The 17,735-nt window shown below is 46.4% G+C and overlaps 1 protein-coding gene across 1 annotated transcript in view; it reads right to left on the reverse strand.

Annotated features, from left to right (window-relative positions):
- Nucleotides 1-15,722, reverse strand: part of NARS2 (asparaginyl-tRNA synthetase 2, mitochondrial) — a 198,660-nt gene extending 182,938 nt beyond the window's left edge. Inside the window, exons 1-3 of the mRNA XM_086950286.1 lie at nucleotides 15,621-15,722; nucleotides 14,106-14,204; nucleotides 13,684-13,721 (exon numbers count right to left, since the gene is read on the reverse strand). Coding sequence (XP_086806412.1) covers nucleotides 13,684-13,721; nucleotides 14,106-14,204; nucleotides 15,621-15,722 — 239 coding nt within the window. The remainder of the gene's footprint in view (nucleotides 1-13,683; nucleotides 13,722-14,105; nucleotides 14,205-15,620) is intronic.
- Nucleotides 15,723-17,735: the final 2,013 nt, after the last annotated feature.

Raw genomic sequence — 17,735 nt, forward strand, 5'->3', positions numbered from 1 at the left:
TGAATTGAGCAGACCACTCTTACCCAGTCCAAAGATCAGGGCTTGATCCATCACCGTTATTTATCTCACTGCCCCATCCCAGCTCAGAACATGGCTATATGCAAATCAGTCTGTCCCTGGCCCAGTGCATCATGGGAACAGGGCAGACTAAACTACCAAGCCAATTCTTTACCAGAAAGGAGACAAGCTACCGGGGACCGGTTTCTGGCATTTCAGCCTCTTCGGCCCGGCTTGCTTGAATCCTGATGGAGCAGTGAGAAAGGGACTCATGTCTGAGTATACCCTGCCACACCTATAGTGGCCAAAATCGATTTACAAAAGGGGGTGGTGATGAACAGAGTGTCTGAATTGAGCAGACCACTCTTACCCAGTCCAAAGATCAGGGCTTGATCCATCACCGTTATTTATCTCACTGCCCCATCCCAGCTCAGAACATGGCTATATGCAAATCAGTCTGTCCCTGGCCCAGTGCATCATGGGAACAGGGCAGACTAAACTACCAAGCCAATTCTTTACCAGAAAGGAGACAAGCTACCGGGGACCGGTTTCTGGCATTTCAGCCTCTTCGGCCCGGCTTGCTTGAATCCTGATGGAGCAGTGAGAAAGGGACTCATGTCTGAGTATACCCTGCCACACCTATAGTGGCCAAAATCGATTTACAAAAGGGGGTGGTGATGAACAGAGTGTCTGAATTGAGCAGACCACTCTTACCCAGTCCAAAGATCAGGGCTTGATCCATCACCGTTATTTATCTCACTGCCCCATCCCAGCTCAGAACATGGCTATATGCAAATCAGTCTGTCCCTGGCCCAGTGCATCATGGGAACAGGGCAGACTAAACTACCAAGCCAATTCTTTACCAGAAAGGAGACAAGCTACCGGGGACCGGTTTCTGGCATTTCAGCCTCTTCGGCCCGGCTTGCTTGAATCCTGATGGAGCAGTGAGAAAGGGACTCATGTCTGAGTATACCCTGCCACACCTATAGTGGCCAAAATCGATTTACAAAAGGGGGTGGTGATGAACAGAGTGTCTGAATTGAGCAGACCACTCTTACCCAGTCCAAAGATCAGGGCTTGATCCATCACCGTTATTTATCTCACTGCCCCATCCCAGCTCAGAACATGGCTATATGCAAATCAGTCTGTCCCTGGCCCAGTGCATCATGGGAACAGGGCAGACTAAACTACCAAGCCAATTCTTTACCAGAAAGGAGACAAGCTACCGGGGACCGGTTTCTGGCATTTCAGCCTCTTCGGCCCGGCTTGCTTGAATCCTGATGGAGCAGTGAGAAAGGGACTCATGTCTGAGTATACCCTGCCACACCTATAGTGGCCAAAATCGATTTACAAAAGGGGGTGGTGATGAACAGAGTGTCTGAATTGAGCAGACCACTCTTACCCAGTCCAAAGATCAGGGCTTGATCCATCACCGTTATTTATCTCACTGCCCCATCCCAGCTCAGAACATGGCTATATGCAAATCAGTCTGTCCCTGGCCCAGTGCATCATGGGAACAGGGCAGACTAAACTACCAAGCCAATTCTTTACCAGAAAGGAGACAAGCTACCGGGGACCGGTTTCTGGCATTTCAGCCTCTTCGGCCCGGCTTGCTTGAATCCTGATGGAGCAGTGAGAAAGGGACTCATGTCTGAGTATACCCTGCCACACCTATAGTGGCCAAAATCGATTTACAAAAGGGGGTGGTGATGAACAGAGTGTCTGAATTGAGCAGACCACTCTTACCCAGTCCAAAGATCAGGGCTTGATCCATCACCGTTATTTATCTCACTGCCCCATCCCAGCTCAGAACATGGCTATATGCAAATCAGTCTGTCCCTGGCCCAGTGCATCATGGGAACAGGGCAGACTAAACTACCAAGCCAATTCTTTACCAGAAAGGAGACAAGCTACCGGGGACCGGTTTCTGGCATTTCAGCCTCTTCGGCCCGGCCGAAGAGGCTGAAATGCCAGAAACCGGTCCCCGGTAGCTTGTTTCCTTCCCAGTGTAAGAATTGGCTTTTGTAGTTTGGTTTGCCCTGTTCCCATCATGCACTGGGACAGGAACAGACTAATTTGCATACAGCCAGGTTCTGAAACTGGGATGGTGCAGTGAGCTAAAAAACGGTGTTGGATCTAGCCCTGATCTCTTGACTGGGTGAGAGTATTCTGTTTAATTCAGAGACTCTGTCCCTCACCACCCCTTGTTGTAAATATTTTTGTCCACCCTAAGCGTGGAAGGGTATACTCAGATGTGAGTCCCTTGCTCATTGCACCATCAGGATTCAAGCAAGCCGGGCCGAAGAGGCTGAAATGCCAGAAACCGGTCCCCGGTAGCTTGTTTCCTTCCCAGTGTAAGAATTGGCTTTTGTAGTTTGGTTTGCCCTGTTCCCATCATGCACTGGGACAGGAACAGACTAATTTGCATACAGCCAGGTTCTGAAACTGGGATGGTGCAGTGAGCTAAAAAACGGTGTTGGATCTAGCCCTGATCTCTTGACTGGGTGAGAGTATTCTGTTTAATTCAGAGACTCTGTCCCTCACCACCCCTTGTTGTAAATATTTTTGTCCACCCTAATCGTGGAAGGGTATACTCAGATGTGAGTCCCTTGCTCATTGCACCATCAGGATTCAAGCAAGCCGGGCCGAAGAGGCTGAAATGCCAGAAACCGGTCCCCGGTAGCTTGTTTCCTTCCCAGTGTAAGAATTGGCTTTTGTAGTTTGGTTTGCCCTGTTCCCATCATGCACTGGGACAGGAACAGACTAATTTGCATACAGCCAGGTTCTGAAACTGGGATGGTGCAGTGAGCTAAAAAACGGTGTTGGATCTAGCCCTGATCTCTTGACTGGGTGAGAGTATTCTGTTTAATTCAGAGACTCTGTCCCTCACCACCCCTTGTTGTAAATATTTTTGTCCACCCTAAGCGTGGAAGGGTATACTCAGATGTGAGTCCCTTGCTCATTGCACCATCAGGATTCAAGCAAGCCGGGCCGAAGAGGCTGAAATGCCAGAAACCGGTCCCCGGTAGCTTGTTTCCTTCCCAGTGTAAGAATTGGCTTTTGTAGTTTGGTTTGCCCTGTTCCCATCATGCACTGGGACAGGAACAGACTAATTTGCATACAGCCAGGTTCTGAAACTGGGATGGTGCAGTGAGCTAAAAAACGGTGTTGGATCTAGCCCTGATCTCTTGACTGGGTGAGAGTATTCTGTTTAATTCAGAGACTCTGTCCCTCACCACCCCTTGTTGTAAATATTTTTGTCCACCCTAAGCGTGGAAGGGTATACTCAGATGTGAGTCCCTTGCTCATTGCACCATCAGGATTCAAGCAAGCCGGGCCGAAGAGGCTGAAATGCCAGAAACCGGTCCCCGGTAGCTTGTTTCCTTCCCAGTGTAAGAATTGGCTTTTGTAGTTTGGTTTGCCCTGTTCCCATCATGCACTGGGACAGGAACAGACTAATTTGCATACAGCCAGGTTCTGAAACTGGGATGGTGCAGTGAGCTAAAAAACGGTGTTGGATCTAGCCCTGATCTCTTGACTGGGTGAGAGTATTCTGTTTAATTCAGAGACTCTGTCCCTCACCACCCCTTGTTGTAGATAAGTTGAAAGTGGCAAAGTAACAAGTTGTTAACTTCTCAAGTGTATATACCCCTTCAATACTGTATCTGATCTATGTGAGAGGGAACCTTCAATTGATGTTGCCTATACTGCTCTGTGTGTGAGGGAAGGTGGTCCAAGTGCCGCCCATGCTGTTCCTGCTCAGTGTGCTGGCGTGTGTGGAGGGGGTTGCAGGAAGCCACCTGTGATGCGGGTATTCTCTGTGAGGGAATGTTGCACTGGTCCTGCCTATGTTGTTCCTACTCAGTGTATGTGTGTGTAGGGGGAGTTGCATGATGTCAACTGTGTGAGGGAAGATTGCACTAGTGCTGCCCAGGCTGTTCCTCTTCATTTGCAGTGCATGAATGGAAGTGGAGTGAGGGCACCTGTCCTGTTCTGAGAGTTGCCTTTGTCATCACATGTTTTGTGAGACCCGAATTTCCTAAGAGACTCCAGTGCTCCCACCAGGCCAGATCACATGGATCTGAAAATCACTCACAGCTCAAGGCACTTATAGGCGGAAGGGGCGGGCTCACGTGTCTTGCAGTGGGTGGAGGCAAAATGTGAACAGAACTGAACAGACCGATGTATGAGGACAACTGGCTGCCAGCCACTGTATGATGTATGTACGTGGGTACTTTTATTATTATTTTGTTTGAAAAACAGGATGCTGGTGAGACAGCTAAGACTGTCCCGAGGCTAGACCTAAAAAAAACTCTGAAAAGCAGGTGATAAGTTATTTTTGAAAACTATTAAAAAATAATGCAATGGTCTTGGACACCCAAACCCCCATGGATCCACCAGCAGAATATATTCTGCTGAGGCTGCAAAGTGCTCCCTATTGGTCTCATGTGTAACAGTAAGAAATAGAGGAAGGACAGCTACACTCCTCAAGGCCTGCGGCCATACACGAGAGAGCCCACTGAATAAGAGGACACTCCCAGATATTGATGGCGATATGCGTTGTCATTAGATATATTGCCAATCACGGGGGAAGACAAGAGCGGACACCCGCTGCACGAGGACTGCCAAGCCCTGTTCTTGAATCTGCTTCACGTCCGATCTGTCGCGCGCCTTCCCCGACAGAGCGAGGTGTTTACGAGCTAGACCGTGTTCGTCAAGTGGCAAACTTGACAAACGATGAAAAGATGATGATGCATGAGTGAGTGTATGTTTGATAGTGCTGCGAACACAGCAGGCTAGTAAGAGCGCGCTGGTCTAGGGGAAGCCCAATTGAGGATGCAATGGGTTGAAGGGGGGAGGGGGGTAGAGCTGTCGGAAGGGGTGAGAGGTCAGCCTGTCTGAGGCAGCCTCCCCTGATGTTTTCAGTTCTCCCTTGCACGACGGTTCGTATGGATGGGGGCAGTGACACACGCATGCTGCTTTTCCCTTTCTGCGTCTGACCGTCTGACAATGGCAAACATGCGAATGAGGGGCTGGGCAGATCCCGGCAATGGCCCTGGTCTCTGCTCTGGAGCAGGGCTTTCACTGCCGCAAGACACTGGTGGTCGCTGTTACCTGCAGGGGCGTAACGGAACTTAACTTAAGGGCCCCCCATGCAACGTGAGTGGAGGGCCCCCTCCAGATCCTATGAGGAGCTGGCCGAAGTGCTGTGCTGAGCTTCCGCCCCCTGGAGCTTGGGACACCACAGGAGCTGCGTGGGCCTGTTTTACGCCCCTGGTTAGATTCCTACTCTGCATCTAGAGGTTATTTCACATTATTGGCAGTCTTTGGTGCTCATTTTGTAGTGTAGTTCCTATTTTCCCAATAGGCCCTGCGCATTGGAATAACAAACAGTAGTATCGACGTAGAAGTGCGGATCTTCCAGGCCTCCACTGACTATGCTAAACTTAATTGGGTTTGTTACCAACTAGCTCAGAGGTCACTGGAAACTTTCTTGACTGAATAGGAAGTGATCAGCTTCCCTGGCACAGCCAAGAAGGGATTCAGTTTTCCAACAACCGTGCAACATGACAACTTTGCTCCTCAGATAAGAGTCAATCTCTAGGGTCGTGTGAAACAATAGACAGTTATTTTACTCAGTCAGTGGTTGTGCAGTTTACTTTCACAATATGTAGAGAATAGAGAGATGGGCGTTGTCAATAAAGGGTAAGATTTATTGAACAGTCTTTCTTCTCGTACAAGAGAAATGAATTGCCACAATTGCAAGACTTGTTATTATAAAAAGTACGTACAGTAAGATGAGTATTGCGAAATAATACTTGAAAGCATTGATATGGTTTCTTAGCCATACAATGGTTTAAAATGAATAAAACATATATACATTCATATATACATTAGGCTAAAATACTCAACTGGTGCTTCTAACTGCGCCTACCCCAGTGTACCTGACCTAAGCCTAATACTTGGGAGGGGAGTAAGTAAGTAGCTTTAAGTTAAGTTGGTTTTGCCAAGGTTTGCTTCAGGAATTCTCTCTTAAGGGTTTAGTCAACACCATACCTCTGGAATAGAATGATGGAGGTCTGGTATCTCCTTCAGGGGGTCGATATCCCAGTCACCCGCAAGGGTAGACTAGAAACGCCGGAGCTGGATTTCTCTGCAGGAGAAAAGACAGCGTCTCTCTCAGCGCGTCGAGGAGGAGGAGGAGGGGCAGCGTCCGTTGGCAGCTTGCATCTGCTGGGCTCTTGCAGGGGACGGCTGTTCAGCTCCTAAGTTCACCACACCATCGTTCGCTAGTTAGCAGCGATAGCAGTAGCGATAGCAGCTATGGTATCATCAGCATAACAGCAGCTTCAGCAGCAGCGAGACAGCTAGCAGCTTCAGCAACACAGCGAGACAGCTAGCAGCTTCAGCAGCACAGCGAGACAGCTAGCAGCTTCATCAGCACAGCGAGACAGCGTTTGCTTAAGGCAACGTTGGTAATATTTATACCTGAAAGGTGCCTTGTTTGACGTACGTTTTTGGACATAAGACGTCAATAAAGATGTCACTAGGAAGTGATCGTCTATCAGTGCTCATTAGAGTTCTATTACTCATCAAAACACAGCAAGCGGGGATTTCCAGGTTGCTGAGTTTTTATCTTGTTGAAGAACTTGGAGTGTTAATCTAGGAATCTTAGATAGTAACTTCTGCTATGTCATTGCACTAATTGGTTGCAAAGGAAGTGGCAGAGAAAGCGATTCTGAAATGTGGCTCTGTTCGTGTGAGGCCAGAGACGAGTGTCTGAATATTGCACTTGAACGGTTATGCCAATTTAGGGAATAAATGGATTTATAGCCGACTAGGGGCATAAGGTCACAGTATCGATCAGGGCCCTAGATTATAACGCAACAATTTCCTGGGGTACACCTGCCCTGGACTAATGGAATGCCCCTACGCCCTGGCTCTTGTTTTCTGGAGCTGTAGACACCCAAACCAAGTCACATCCCCCATCCTCTGAGCTATATGCAATTATGCATGTCGAGTCCCTTATACCTGTTTTTTTCATGGCTCACACTGTCTGAGATTCCCCACGTTCTGATTGACTCGTACCCTCACTGCATAAAAGACGTCATTCCAAGGGTCTCTGCTTGCAGGTGCAGGGTGTGTGTGTGTGTGTATACGTGTGTCTTTGTGTTTATGGTTACACATAGTTTGATGTCTGTATATGTTTGTGTGTGAGTACAAGCATGTCTTTATGGATCTGTTTTTCTGCGTGTTAGAGTGTCCCTAGTAAAGGTGTGAATGTGGGTGGTTATCTGTTTCAGGAGTATTTGTGTGTTGTGTATGGATATATGTGTGTGTCTGAATAAGAGTGCCAATGCATGCCTAAAGCCTGCACGCCACCAAAGAATCCAATTACAATCCAAATCCCGAGTAAAATCTCTCTCTCCAAGATTATCCTAGTTAGTATTGCCCACGCAGTGTACTCACCAGGAGAAGTCCGTCCCCTCGTCCGTTGCATCAAACACTTACCTGCCCGGTACCCTCTTTATATAACACCCAGCTTCCGCCGCTCTCAAACACCAATGCCTGAAAATGCATATCCAGCTTCATTCATATTAATCATTAGATCGGATCCGATTCCTCCGAGTTCTGAGCAGGCATGACAGCACACGACATACTCGCTCACCTTAGGCCTGGCTGGCCTGCAGCTTTGAAGGCGGCCAGCAGAAGACAGGGCGACTAGGCGTGGCTAGCCACCAGGCCAAGGGCAGGGGCTAAGTACTCTTCTACTACCACGGCAGTCGCACCCTACAGCAGTTTAAATTACAATGCGCATGTGCATGACAAAATTGGCAGCCTTGGTCGCCAATCCCGCCCCCACCCTGAAGACCGCGGCACGCAGATGCATAGACCACCACTGCTCGCCGCCACTCCCACGCATCATAATTATGGAGAAGACCCGCCCCGCCTGGGCGTACTGACTACTGCGCAGTGCGCACCAACTATTTAATTATTAAAAAAAAGGCTCAGGCAGGCCGTCAGGGCGCCTGCACCACGGCACCATAATTAATGTTTATAGAGTCACCGGCCGTGGCATGCTGTGTGCGCATTAATAGACTTGGTTAAGTTTGCTGTCTTCCTCTGCCGAGAGTGAGGGGGCCCCTGGAACGTGGGGGCCCCCTGCAGGGGCCAGTGTTATTAACCCCCTGGAATTTAATGTTTAAATAGATGGATCCTGTCACCGTCCGTGGGGCCTGCGCGATCACTGTTTAATTTAGGCTTCTAGGCTGCCTTGCTTGCCTCTGCTGAGAGTCAGTGAGTGGGCTCCTGGAGCGTGAGGGCCCCCCCACACTGCAGGGGCCTGTGTTACGCCCCTGGCTGTTCCTCAGTTACTTATTGGGCCTCATGACTAAGTGGCCTCTGTGGTTCGTTTACTCGGATACACCGAAAGGTTAGAGGTAAAAATCCTAATGAGTACAACCAGTTTCGTGTTTGATAAGCTGCAGTGGCACAACCTGCCGATTAGCCCGTGTGGACTTTATTTAACTTTAGAAGTGGTCTACTGGCCAGCGTGTTAGCGTTGTGCACAAGAACAAACTCAGACAGGTGGGGAGCCAGAATAACAAGCGGGAGGCGGCTCGGGCGCAGCACGTCTTCCGGAGACGTGCGCGTTCACAGAGCTGAATCGGCTCGTGCACAGGCCAGTAGCGGCTCGTGCACAGCTCTATCTCCCTTGCCAGTTAACACGGTGACTATAGAACTCGCTGGCGGGAGGGCTTCGCGCTCCAACGCCAGCTCGACCTAAAAAGGGGAGGTGTTAGGCAAAACGTTTAGGGGTGACCCTGCAAAAATGGCCATTTCCAACACAGACTATGAGAGAGAGCAAAAATATTTAGAACTGTTTATATTTAGGCCTTGCTGGCCAGCTGGGTGGATGCCTAAGACCAGCTACTACAATATCATGCAAGAACAAATTGAGGATCTTCAAGTCGAACACCACCTTCCAGGTTTTTACGAACACGGCTTCCAGTCCTAAATTTTCGTGTGACCATTTATTGCATTTTGGGTATTGTAGTCTTACATGCTTCCAATAAATTAATTGGACTAACACACCTGAAAACAGTGATTGTTGTTTAAGAGTTTAGGAGACCAGAGACTGTACCATAATGACATGGAGTGGGTTGGTAACTCTAATGACTGTGGGTTGTCTAATCAAGTTCTTAAATCACTAATTATTAGCAAGTACTAAGGGTCTTAACAACAGACTCCAGCCTTACGCCAATCCATTGAGTGACTACTGGGTGTTAATGTTTCCCCTTCATTTGTATCTCCTACCTAAGTTCCCTGAGACTGTCCTGAGCGATATACAGAATCCAGGATATAAGAGAAATACGGAATTTTATTACATAATACATACAGCACTAAGGACAAACCTAGAGACAAAGAACACAGCTACATCAAATTTCGGATGAGTTCTAGGAATAACAAGAGAGCTTCTCAATAATACACAAAATATATTTAAAGATCTTAAAAAGGAAACTTTTCCAGACGCAAGGCAGCCCCCAGAAAACCCTACGCCACAAACTATCTTTTTAATATTTTTACTAGCAGCCGTCCCGACGTTGTTCGGGTATGAATTGCTGCCGGCCAGTAGTATATGGTTTTGTAGATTTCGTTTTGATAGCATTTCTTATCTGTGACAGGCGTGTGAAACGCTCCGATTCACAGTGCACTGCTGATGCACTTAAGAGTGCGCGTTCAGTAGTGTGTGAACTAGAGTTTCCCTACCTTATTTTTCCTTGCAATATTATATAGCGCAAACTCGACAACATGGCATTAGCACAATTTACATTACAGTAGAACACATTCATTTGTGGTAGGCACGGGGAGACAAAGCGATTTGCCTAGAATCACAGGATGTTGAGTTGATGCCGAGATTCGAACATAGCTCCCCAGCTCTAAATGTCGCAATTCTAGAACTTGTGGCGGGAGGTGTGTCTAAAAGTGTATGTAGGTGCTGGCCATCAATGAGAGAGACCTGTGCATTTTTCAAATCGGTGGTGAAAAAATATGAGCATGTTGCTGGAGATGTGGTCCGCCGTGCCACCAATGTACTTACCGGAGGGAGGGTAAACACCCATTATTCCGCAACTTTGTTTCCGCATACCATCACTCCGCATACTTTCATTAAGAAAGTACCATGACTCCGCAATGCCATTATAACGCATGGCATTACATTTTATATGCTTTTCCAACGCATACATTTACAACGAAATTCGTTGTAATTGCATGAATGGTAAAAGCATGTTTTTTTAATGTTTGGATTAGGTAAGTATGGGTATAGGGGTATATGTTTTCGGGGACTGAGGTATATGTTTTGGGGTGTTTGGGTATTTTAAGGGTTCAGATATAGTTTTGGGTTATGGAGTACAGGGGTAGTTTTAGGGTTTAGGGATAAGTATGGGTTTTGGGGTACAGGGGTATTCTTAGGGTTCAGGGTTAGGTTTTGGGGTATAGGGGTATTTTTAGGGTTCAGGGGTAGGTTTGGGTTTTGGGGTACAGGGGTATTTTTAGGGTTCAGGGCTAGGTTTGGGTTTTGGGGTACAGGGGTATTTTTAGGGTTCAGGGGTAGGTTTGGGTTTTGAGGTACAGGGGTATTTATAGGGTTCAGGGCTAGGTTTGGGTTCTGGGGTACATGGGTATTTTTAGGGTTTAGGGATAGGTTTGGGTATGGGGATACAGGGTATATTTATAGGGTTAAGATGGGTTAGTGTTTAAGGGTGTTAGGGTATTTTAAGGAGTAAGGGTGGGTTATGATTATGGGATGCAGGGGTATTTAAAGGGAGCAGGGTGGACACCCAGAGCTGGAATGTACAGAACCTGGGAAGAAAAAACAATGAAATATTGGGCAGAACACTCGCTTTTTTTCCGTAATCCCACGCCCCGCACACGCCCACGCCCCCAGCACATGCCCACAATATGAGACATGGCATGAAGGGCGGAACGTAACACACGCCCCCAGCGTTTGTCCCGCCTCCAGCACACGCCCACAGCATAACGCAGACACGCCCAGAAGGGACTACTTTGCTGGCACGGTTCTTTTACCTTTTAAATGTATATGGTGGGTATATGGTGGGCGTCTGCATAGCCTAAGTCCTTCTGCTGCAACTGCCCTTTCCAACGCTGTATTGGGTGTTGTGATTGGTGCTGTGGTTCCTGAGATTACCCGCCTCAAAGGTTTGGGCTCTCTCTTTATTATATTAGCATAGATAGATATAGATGTAGATCTGTGCTCATAAGGGTTTGAAAGCAATCTCTTGTAATTGTCTCAAAATAGTTCAGAGCACCAATTAAATTCAAAGTGGGTAGTCCACACAATGTAATTGTTGTAATTCAATCTTTATTTTTAAGCTTCATATATGTCCATTGAAATACAACACCAACTTGAAGCCAACACGCGTTTCGTTCTACGGTAATTCAACCGCTGACTTCATCTGGCCCCACTGTGTAAATCAAGGTAAGTCTTCAAATATATAGCAATATCTTATACCCTCTAGGCTCAGATTAGTACAACTAAAGATATTGCACCGAGTATACTATACAAGGGTCACCCTTCACACCATAGGAAGGGCCACACACCACTTTTGCCTTAGGGGTTGCGGGGAGGAGGGAACATTCTTTCACTCTATATGGCAATGCCCCCGAATTGCAGTGTACTGGGCTAAAACCATGAGAACGGTGTTCCAGGTGGTTGAAGTGTCCATTCTCCCGGAGCCGAGGTGTTGCCTCCTGAACCTTTGGGAGCCGAATGATCTCACACACCCCGCTCAGGACTGGGTGACTCTGGGTGTAATTTATGCTAAACGAAATATCGCCAAGTATTGGGGATCCGAGGAGGTACCGACGCTTACAGATTGGTGCTCGGACTTGGAAGCGGCAATGATGGCGGAGAGGGTGGTTTATCTGCACTGGGGTTGTCCCCGGAAATGGGAGAAAATCTGGGAGGACTTGAACAAATATAGAGGTTATCTATGTGAACCGCCAACGCTAGATGGGGAGAGTGAATCTGAATAAGGGGTGAGGGAGAGGGAGGGAATCCAAGGTAGTATTAAAGGGAAGGAGTTTGTTTAATTGTTTTTTTTGGCCAGCTAAGTCTACTGCTGAGTAGAAAGTCGCAAAGATCTAATGTAATCTGTGATGCCCAGTGTTTGTGCCACTTGATTAACATGTGCCCTGCATTGTTTTCAATAACAAATATTTAAAAAAATATATATATATCTATCCTTCGTTCCTAAATACAGTTGGTATTTAATAGCCATCACATATTGCTCATCCCTCAATCACTTGTTCATATTAATATCTATGATCCAAGTCCAAATACATACGTCGTCGTTTCTGAATACATATCATGGAAAGGCAAAAAAAACGGTCCATGCAGTGTCCACATATGTATTTGGACTCGGATCATAGATATTAACATGAACAAGTGATTGAGTGAAGAGAAATATGTGGTAGCTACCAGATATCAACTGTATTTAGGAACGAAGGATACATATTGTTATATATTTGAAGATTTACCTAATGGGCCCTGATGAAGTCAATGGTTGAATTATCGTAAGACGAAACACGTGTATGCTACAAGTTGGTGTTGTATTTCATTACATCGTGTGGACTACCAACTTTGAATTGAATTGGTGCTCAGGACTATTTTGATACTTATGTTTTCAGGATGTCTGTCCTCAAATTTTGGAGGGGTTTAAGTGGCAGCATCCGGTTCTTGGAGCACTGCCACAAATACAAAATAGGGTACACTGTAAAGACAGATTTTGCGCAACTCTAACCCAGCCACTTTTTGGTCTTATTACTCTTGTATTTGTGTTTCATTATCTAAAGTGCATTGCGTGATAAGACCACTCCAAGTACTCCAGAACATAAAGTATTTGAGCTAACTGTTGAACTGTAGAACAAGATTTGGCAATGCCAATAGGTCTGGCTTCAAAGAAAGACTGTATGGTAATGTGAAGCATTAGAAGTAAATAGCATGTGAATCGATATGTATTTGTGTTGAAGCAAAGAACTATAGAATACTGTTGGTGTACACAACAAAAAAAGTGACAATTGCACGGTCAAGCCAGACCTAAAAATCCAAGTAGGTTAATGACTGCCCTCCTTCCCTGTGTGCTGCTGACAGAGAAAAACAACATCAATTATCTAGTTACCTAAGATACTTTAATAGCATTCCAATGTCATGTGTATGCCCTTGAAAGTTTGAGCTTAGGCAGCTGGATAAATAAACAAAATGATAACAGCTGCATGGAGGGCAAGTACCATCTATGGTAAGCACTTTTTTTGTGAAAGCACACAACTTCTGCCCAATCAAAACATGTACTCCTGGCTCTTAACATGTGGGCGGATCCCAAGACCTCTCCAGTGTAGCTCACAAATGTTTCTGGTTGCCAGGTGTGCTGACCAGTCAGACCAGAAAAATATGGAAAAAGGGAAACTGCTCTTCTGAGCCTTGCAGAGGACACCATTCACTTGTAAACCTTTTAAGAACATACTTAAGATTTCACACTATTTTACTCATAATAAACCTATTTGCTTTTGATCAAGCAAAACTGACATTATGCTCAAACAGTAACCATATAACAAAAGAATATGATATACATGAGCTGTAAAAGTGATAAACATGATTTTACTTACATAGCAAACTTATTTTTCAGCATTTTTTCTAACCTGTCCTTGATAAAAGAAACACAAATGCAGCATTAAAACAAATAATCAGGTAAGAAACAAACAATGATTTCAGAAGTAAATAATGTACATGTGAATCAATTCTACCTTTTAGTATAGTCATACTTCAGAAATCTTTAGTAGCATCTAGGTATCTCGAATGTGAACACAAAATTGTAAAATCAATCAGTAATTGTCAAACATGTATGATCGCAAATTTCTCTTGCCACTGGAAAAAATCTTAAGTGATGCATACTTTAAAGAATCAGATGTTTATGGGCTACTTTAAAAAAACATTGGCAAAGCAAACAGATCTAATATATTGGCTTTGCCAGGGCTATTTTTGCTAACAAGGACAGACTCAGGAGAATAGTTTTCGAAACGTGCCATACCTTTTGTCCAGGAGATACATATTTGTGGAAAAGTTCCACATCTTCAGGGCATTTTGAAAGGATATTGGTTGTCACCACCTTAAAGACTTCCTCCATAACCTACGGGAGAAGAGAAGGAAAATACATTGTAAAGAGGCCATATTTATTCAGAAAAACATGTTTCAAAGTAGTAGAACTGAAGCCCATAACTCATTATATTAAACCAGTAAAATCTGATATCTCAAGAACATGTTTGTCCTCTTTCACATGGCGATTAATGGAACACTAGGGTTGGTGATCAAAGAGACTACTGGACCACTAAATTACGTAACAAAGATGTAAGTTTCATGGTGAAATTTGAGCAAAGATGGGATTTAGATAACAAACACTTTCCACTCAACCAGGAACTTTAAAAACATTGGCCCTACAGCACATCAAGGAATAGTGAGACCAAAGTCTAGCTCCATAATGCATTGCACATATATTCTGAAACAGAGTGTGAGACCATACACGGTAATCTTAATGATCAAATCTCTTTATTGAGTTTTAAACAATAGAAAAGTACCACTGCCTACATTCTCCAAAATAACAAAAAATTGCAGTAGGTTCTTAAATTCATGTATCAAGATTAAATGGACAATATCTCACAAAATGTAATCTCTCATTCCTTGACAAAAGTAAAATCAACAGATATAGGACCCAAACACTTTAACACTGTTCAGGTCACCTCCTCTGCTTAGGCCTCCTATGCAATTTTCCATATCAAATGCAGATTTGAGAATTTTTTCATTTTCAAAATTGGGAGCATGCAAGTAAAATAAGTGACCAGTCAGCATTATCCATCACAATCCTTAGGATCTCACACAAATTCGCAGTGACAAAATAATTCTCTCATTGAAGGTAGGCTCATTTTGGAGAGCTTGATGCTAGACATTGTTTTGAGAGTCATTTGCATTTAAGGCAGAATCAGGTTTTTAGGCAGATGTGTTTCCTGAAGGAAACAAATGTTGCATCTTGTCTGGTGAAGCATGTTTATTTTTTCCAGGAGCCTTGCCTCTGCGTTAAACCCCCTCGGGCTGAAACTAGCTAGTTTCCGGTTTTTACACCAAAAGAGGCAACTGAAAATTAAGATGAGTTGACTAGGTAGTAATTTATTAATCAAAGAATGTGTTTTTTGATGTAGAACGAATTCCATTGGGACAGTTGCGCTCATTACACATTATTTGTGGAATTAAAAGTGTACAATTGATACCAATGGTTAACTGCAGTACTTGAATTAAAGGAAGAATAAAGAGAACTTTAAAATTTTGAAACATGAGCTCCTGGATTTTTGGAATCCTGAATAGTGAGTGATTCATATTAACCCCCAAAAAATAATAAATGTATCTGGTTAAAAGGAATTTAAGTGCATGAACAATTTAGAGTCTTGCTGCAAAAGAGTGCAATAGGGATCTCTTGTGCCAATCGTCCACAAATCCCAGAGCATGGATCATAATAAGGCCGAGACAGACCGAACCTTTACCCTAAACCTCAAACAGTGAAGCTTAGATAACCAAAAACAAGAAAGTACTCTGAAGTGTTGCGCTCTAGTGTTTCGGGCACCACGTGACCGAGGACACTAAGAGCGCGGGCGGCCATGTTTGGCTATTAGTAGCCCAGCCTATGTTTGAGCTGGAGCCTCACCCCGGCGCTCCTAATAAAGGAACTCACATACTTAAAAACTGAGTGTCCGCCTCCTAAATGAACCCCTCTGCCTCACTACAAATAGGCGACGAGGCTGGGGGAGGAGGACACGGCGCCTACCAGGCACATTCAGCGCGGCGTGACGGAGGGAACGATAACAAGCGCGGCAGGGGAGCCGCCGGAGGTCAGTGTACCGAAGCGGGTAGCTTCTACAGGGAGCAGGACAGAGGCGCTGCTCCAGCGACGAGCAGCGCAGCCGGCCAGTCACGCACTTCGGGAAGAGCAGTGGTACCGTGAGTACGTGTAGCCCCTCCCTCACTGCATGTGCATGTCAGCGGCTGCAGCGCACAGAACCCAAGCCTGCCTCAGCGCCCAGGACACTTGGGTGGGAGTCACGAAGCCCAGAGTGCCCCTCCCCCACGGCAACAACACCTCAAAGGGCAGCAGCAGGAGGAGCACGACCCTGTCCAGCTCCACATCACTTAAGGGACACAGCACTGCATAGGACCCCCCCACAAGGGGGTACAGCCTACAAGGACAGACTGGGGACACCCTCGCCGGGGTGCAGCTGTGCCCCTTCCAAAGTGAAGAAGACACTCATGCAGTGCCACACTGCGGACAGCAGGAGCGAATAAGCCCCAGACCAAGGGTAGCAGAGGGAGACTAGAGAACACCACCCAGCCAACCACAAGCACCAAGCCACGTCAGGAGAAATGGGCAATAAGGAGACCGACGGTGCTAATCTGTGGGAGAGAAGACCAGCTCACCCCAAGGGAGCAGAGCAGGCCATCTAAGCACCACCCACCCAACACATACTGGGTAAGGGAGCCCCTACAGGTATGCCTCAGCAGCGGGGGAGCCCAGTCGCAGCAGGACCAGGCACCACACAAGATCTAGAAACTACAAGCAAGCCGAGAGACCGTTGGATGCCCGACACAGGCTCACCAGGTTCAAGGCGGCGTGGGCGAGGACAGAGACACCCAGGAAGGGGCTGCCAGCCCACAAGACCAAAGTGCACCAGGGAGCCCTCCGCACAGGGTGAACGAAGCAGCATCAAGAAGACCGGAAGCCATGTGCGCCCAAACCTTTTCCCTCACTAAGCCAGTTCCCTTTCTACCGAAACAGGATTGGAAGGAATACTTCCTCAACTACTTGTCAGCTCTGGAGGAAGAAGGGGGTGAAGTCTTCCCAAGCACGCGGAAAAAGAAAATCCTACTGCACAACTTGGGCCCAGAAGGCATCAGGGTGTACATGAACTTGGTAAAGAAGACCAGACCGGACGGAGACGAAGATGTGTTCCAACACGCCATTGAGGAATCAGACAGTTATAATAAGCCAGTGGTCTGCATAGCGATTGACCGCTTTAACTTTTTCCAACGGAAACAGAAGCGGGGGAATCAGTGGACGACTATATGGCGGCATTTAAGAGACTGGCAGTCACCTGCAAATTTGGAGAACTCTACGACGACTTTATAGGGGACCAAATCATCATGCATACGGTAAACACATCGATACAGGAGAAGTTGTGGGTCAGCGGAGAAGCTCCCCTCAAGGAGAGAGTGGCCCTGGTCAAAAAGGCGGAACTCGTTAAGAGGTGTGCTGAAGCAGCCAAAAAGGAAAATGCCAGTAAAGCTACTGGGAGCAAAGTCACAGACGCCACCCCACAAGAACGTAAGCAGCTCAAGAAATATCTACCCAAGACAGGTATGAACCGGAAGCCTCAAGGGGAAGACGAGAACAGTTGCTACAGGTGCGGAAGCCAAGCCCATGCGGCCCACGACAAACGATGTCCCGCCTTCAGAGCCAAATGCATGTACTGCGGAATCATGGGACACTTCGAGAAGGTTTGAAGACGCAAACCCCGGAAAACGTCAGTCAAGTACATGGCCCAAGACTCTGAGACGGAAGAAGGGGTCGGCGAAGACGACGATGAAAGCGTGTTGTGCATAGACGACCAAGTCTTGGGCA

The sequence above is a fragment of the Lissotriton vulgaris genome, unplaced genomic scaffold, assembly GCF_964263255.1.
Source record: "Lissotriton vulgaris unplaced genomic scaffold, aLisVul1.2 SCAFFOLD_292, whole genome shotgun sequence".
NCBI classification, from domain to species: domain Eukaryota; kingdom Metazoa; phylum Chordata; class Amphibia; order Caudata; family Salamandridae; genus Lissotriton; species Lissotriton vulgaris.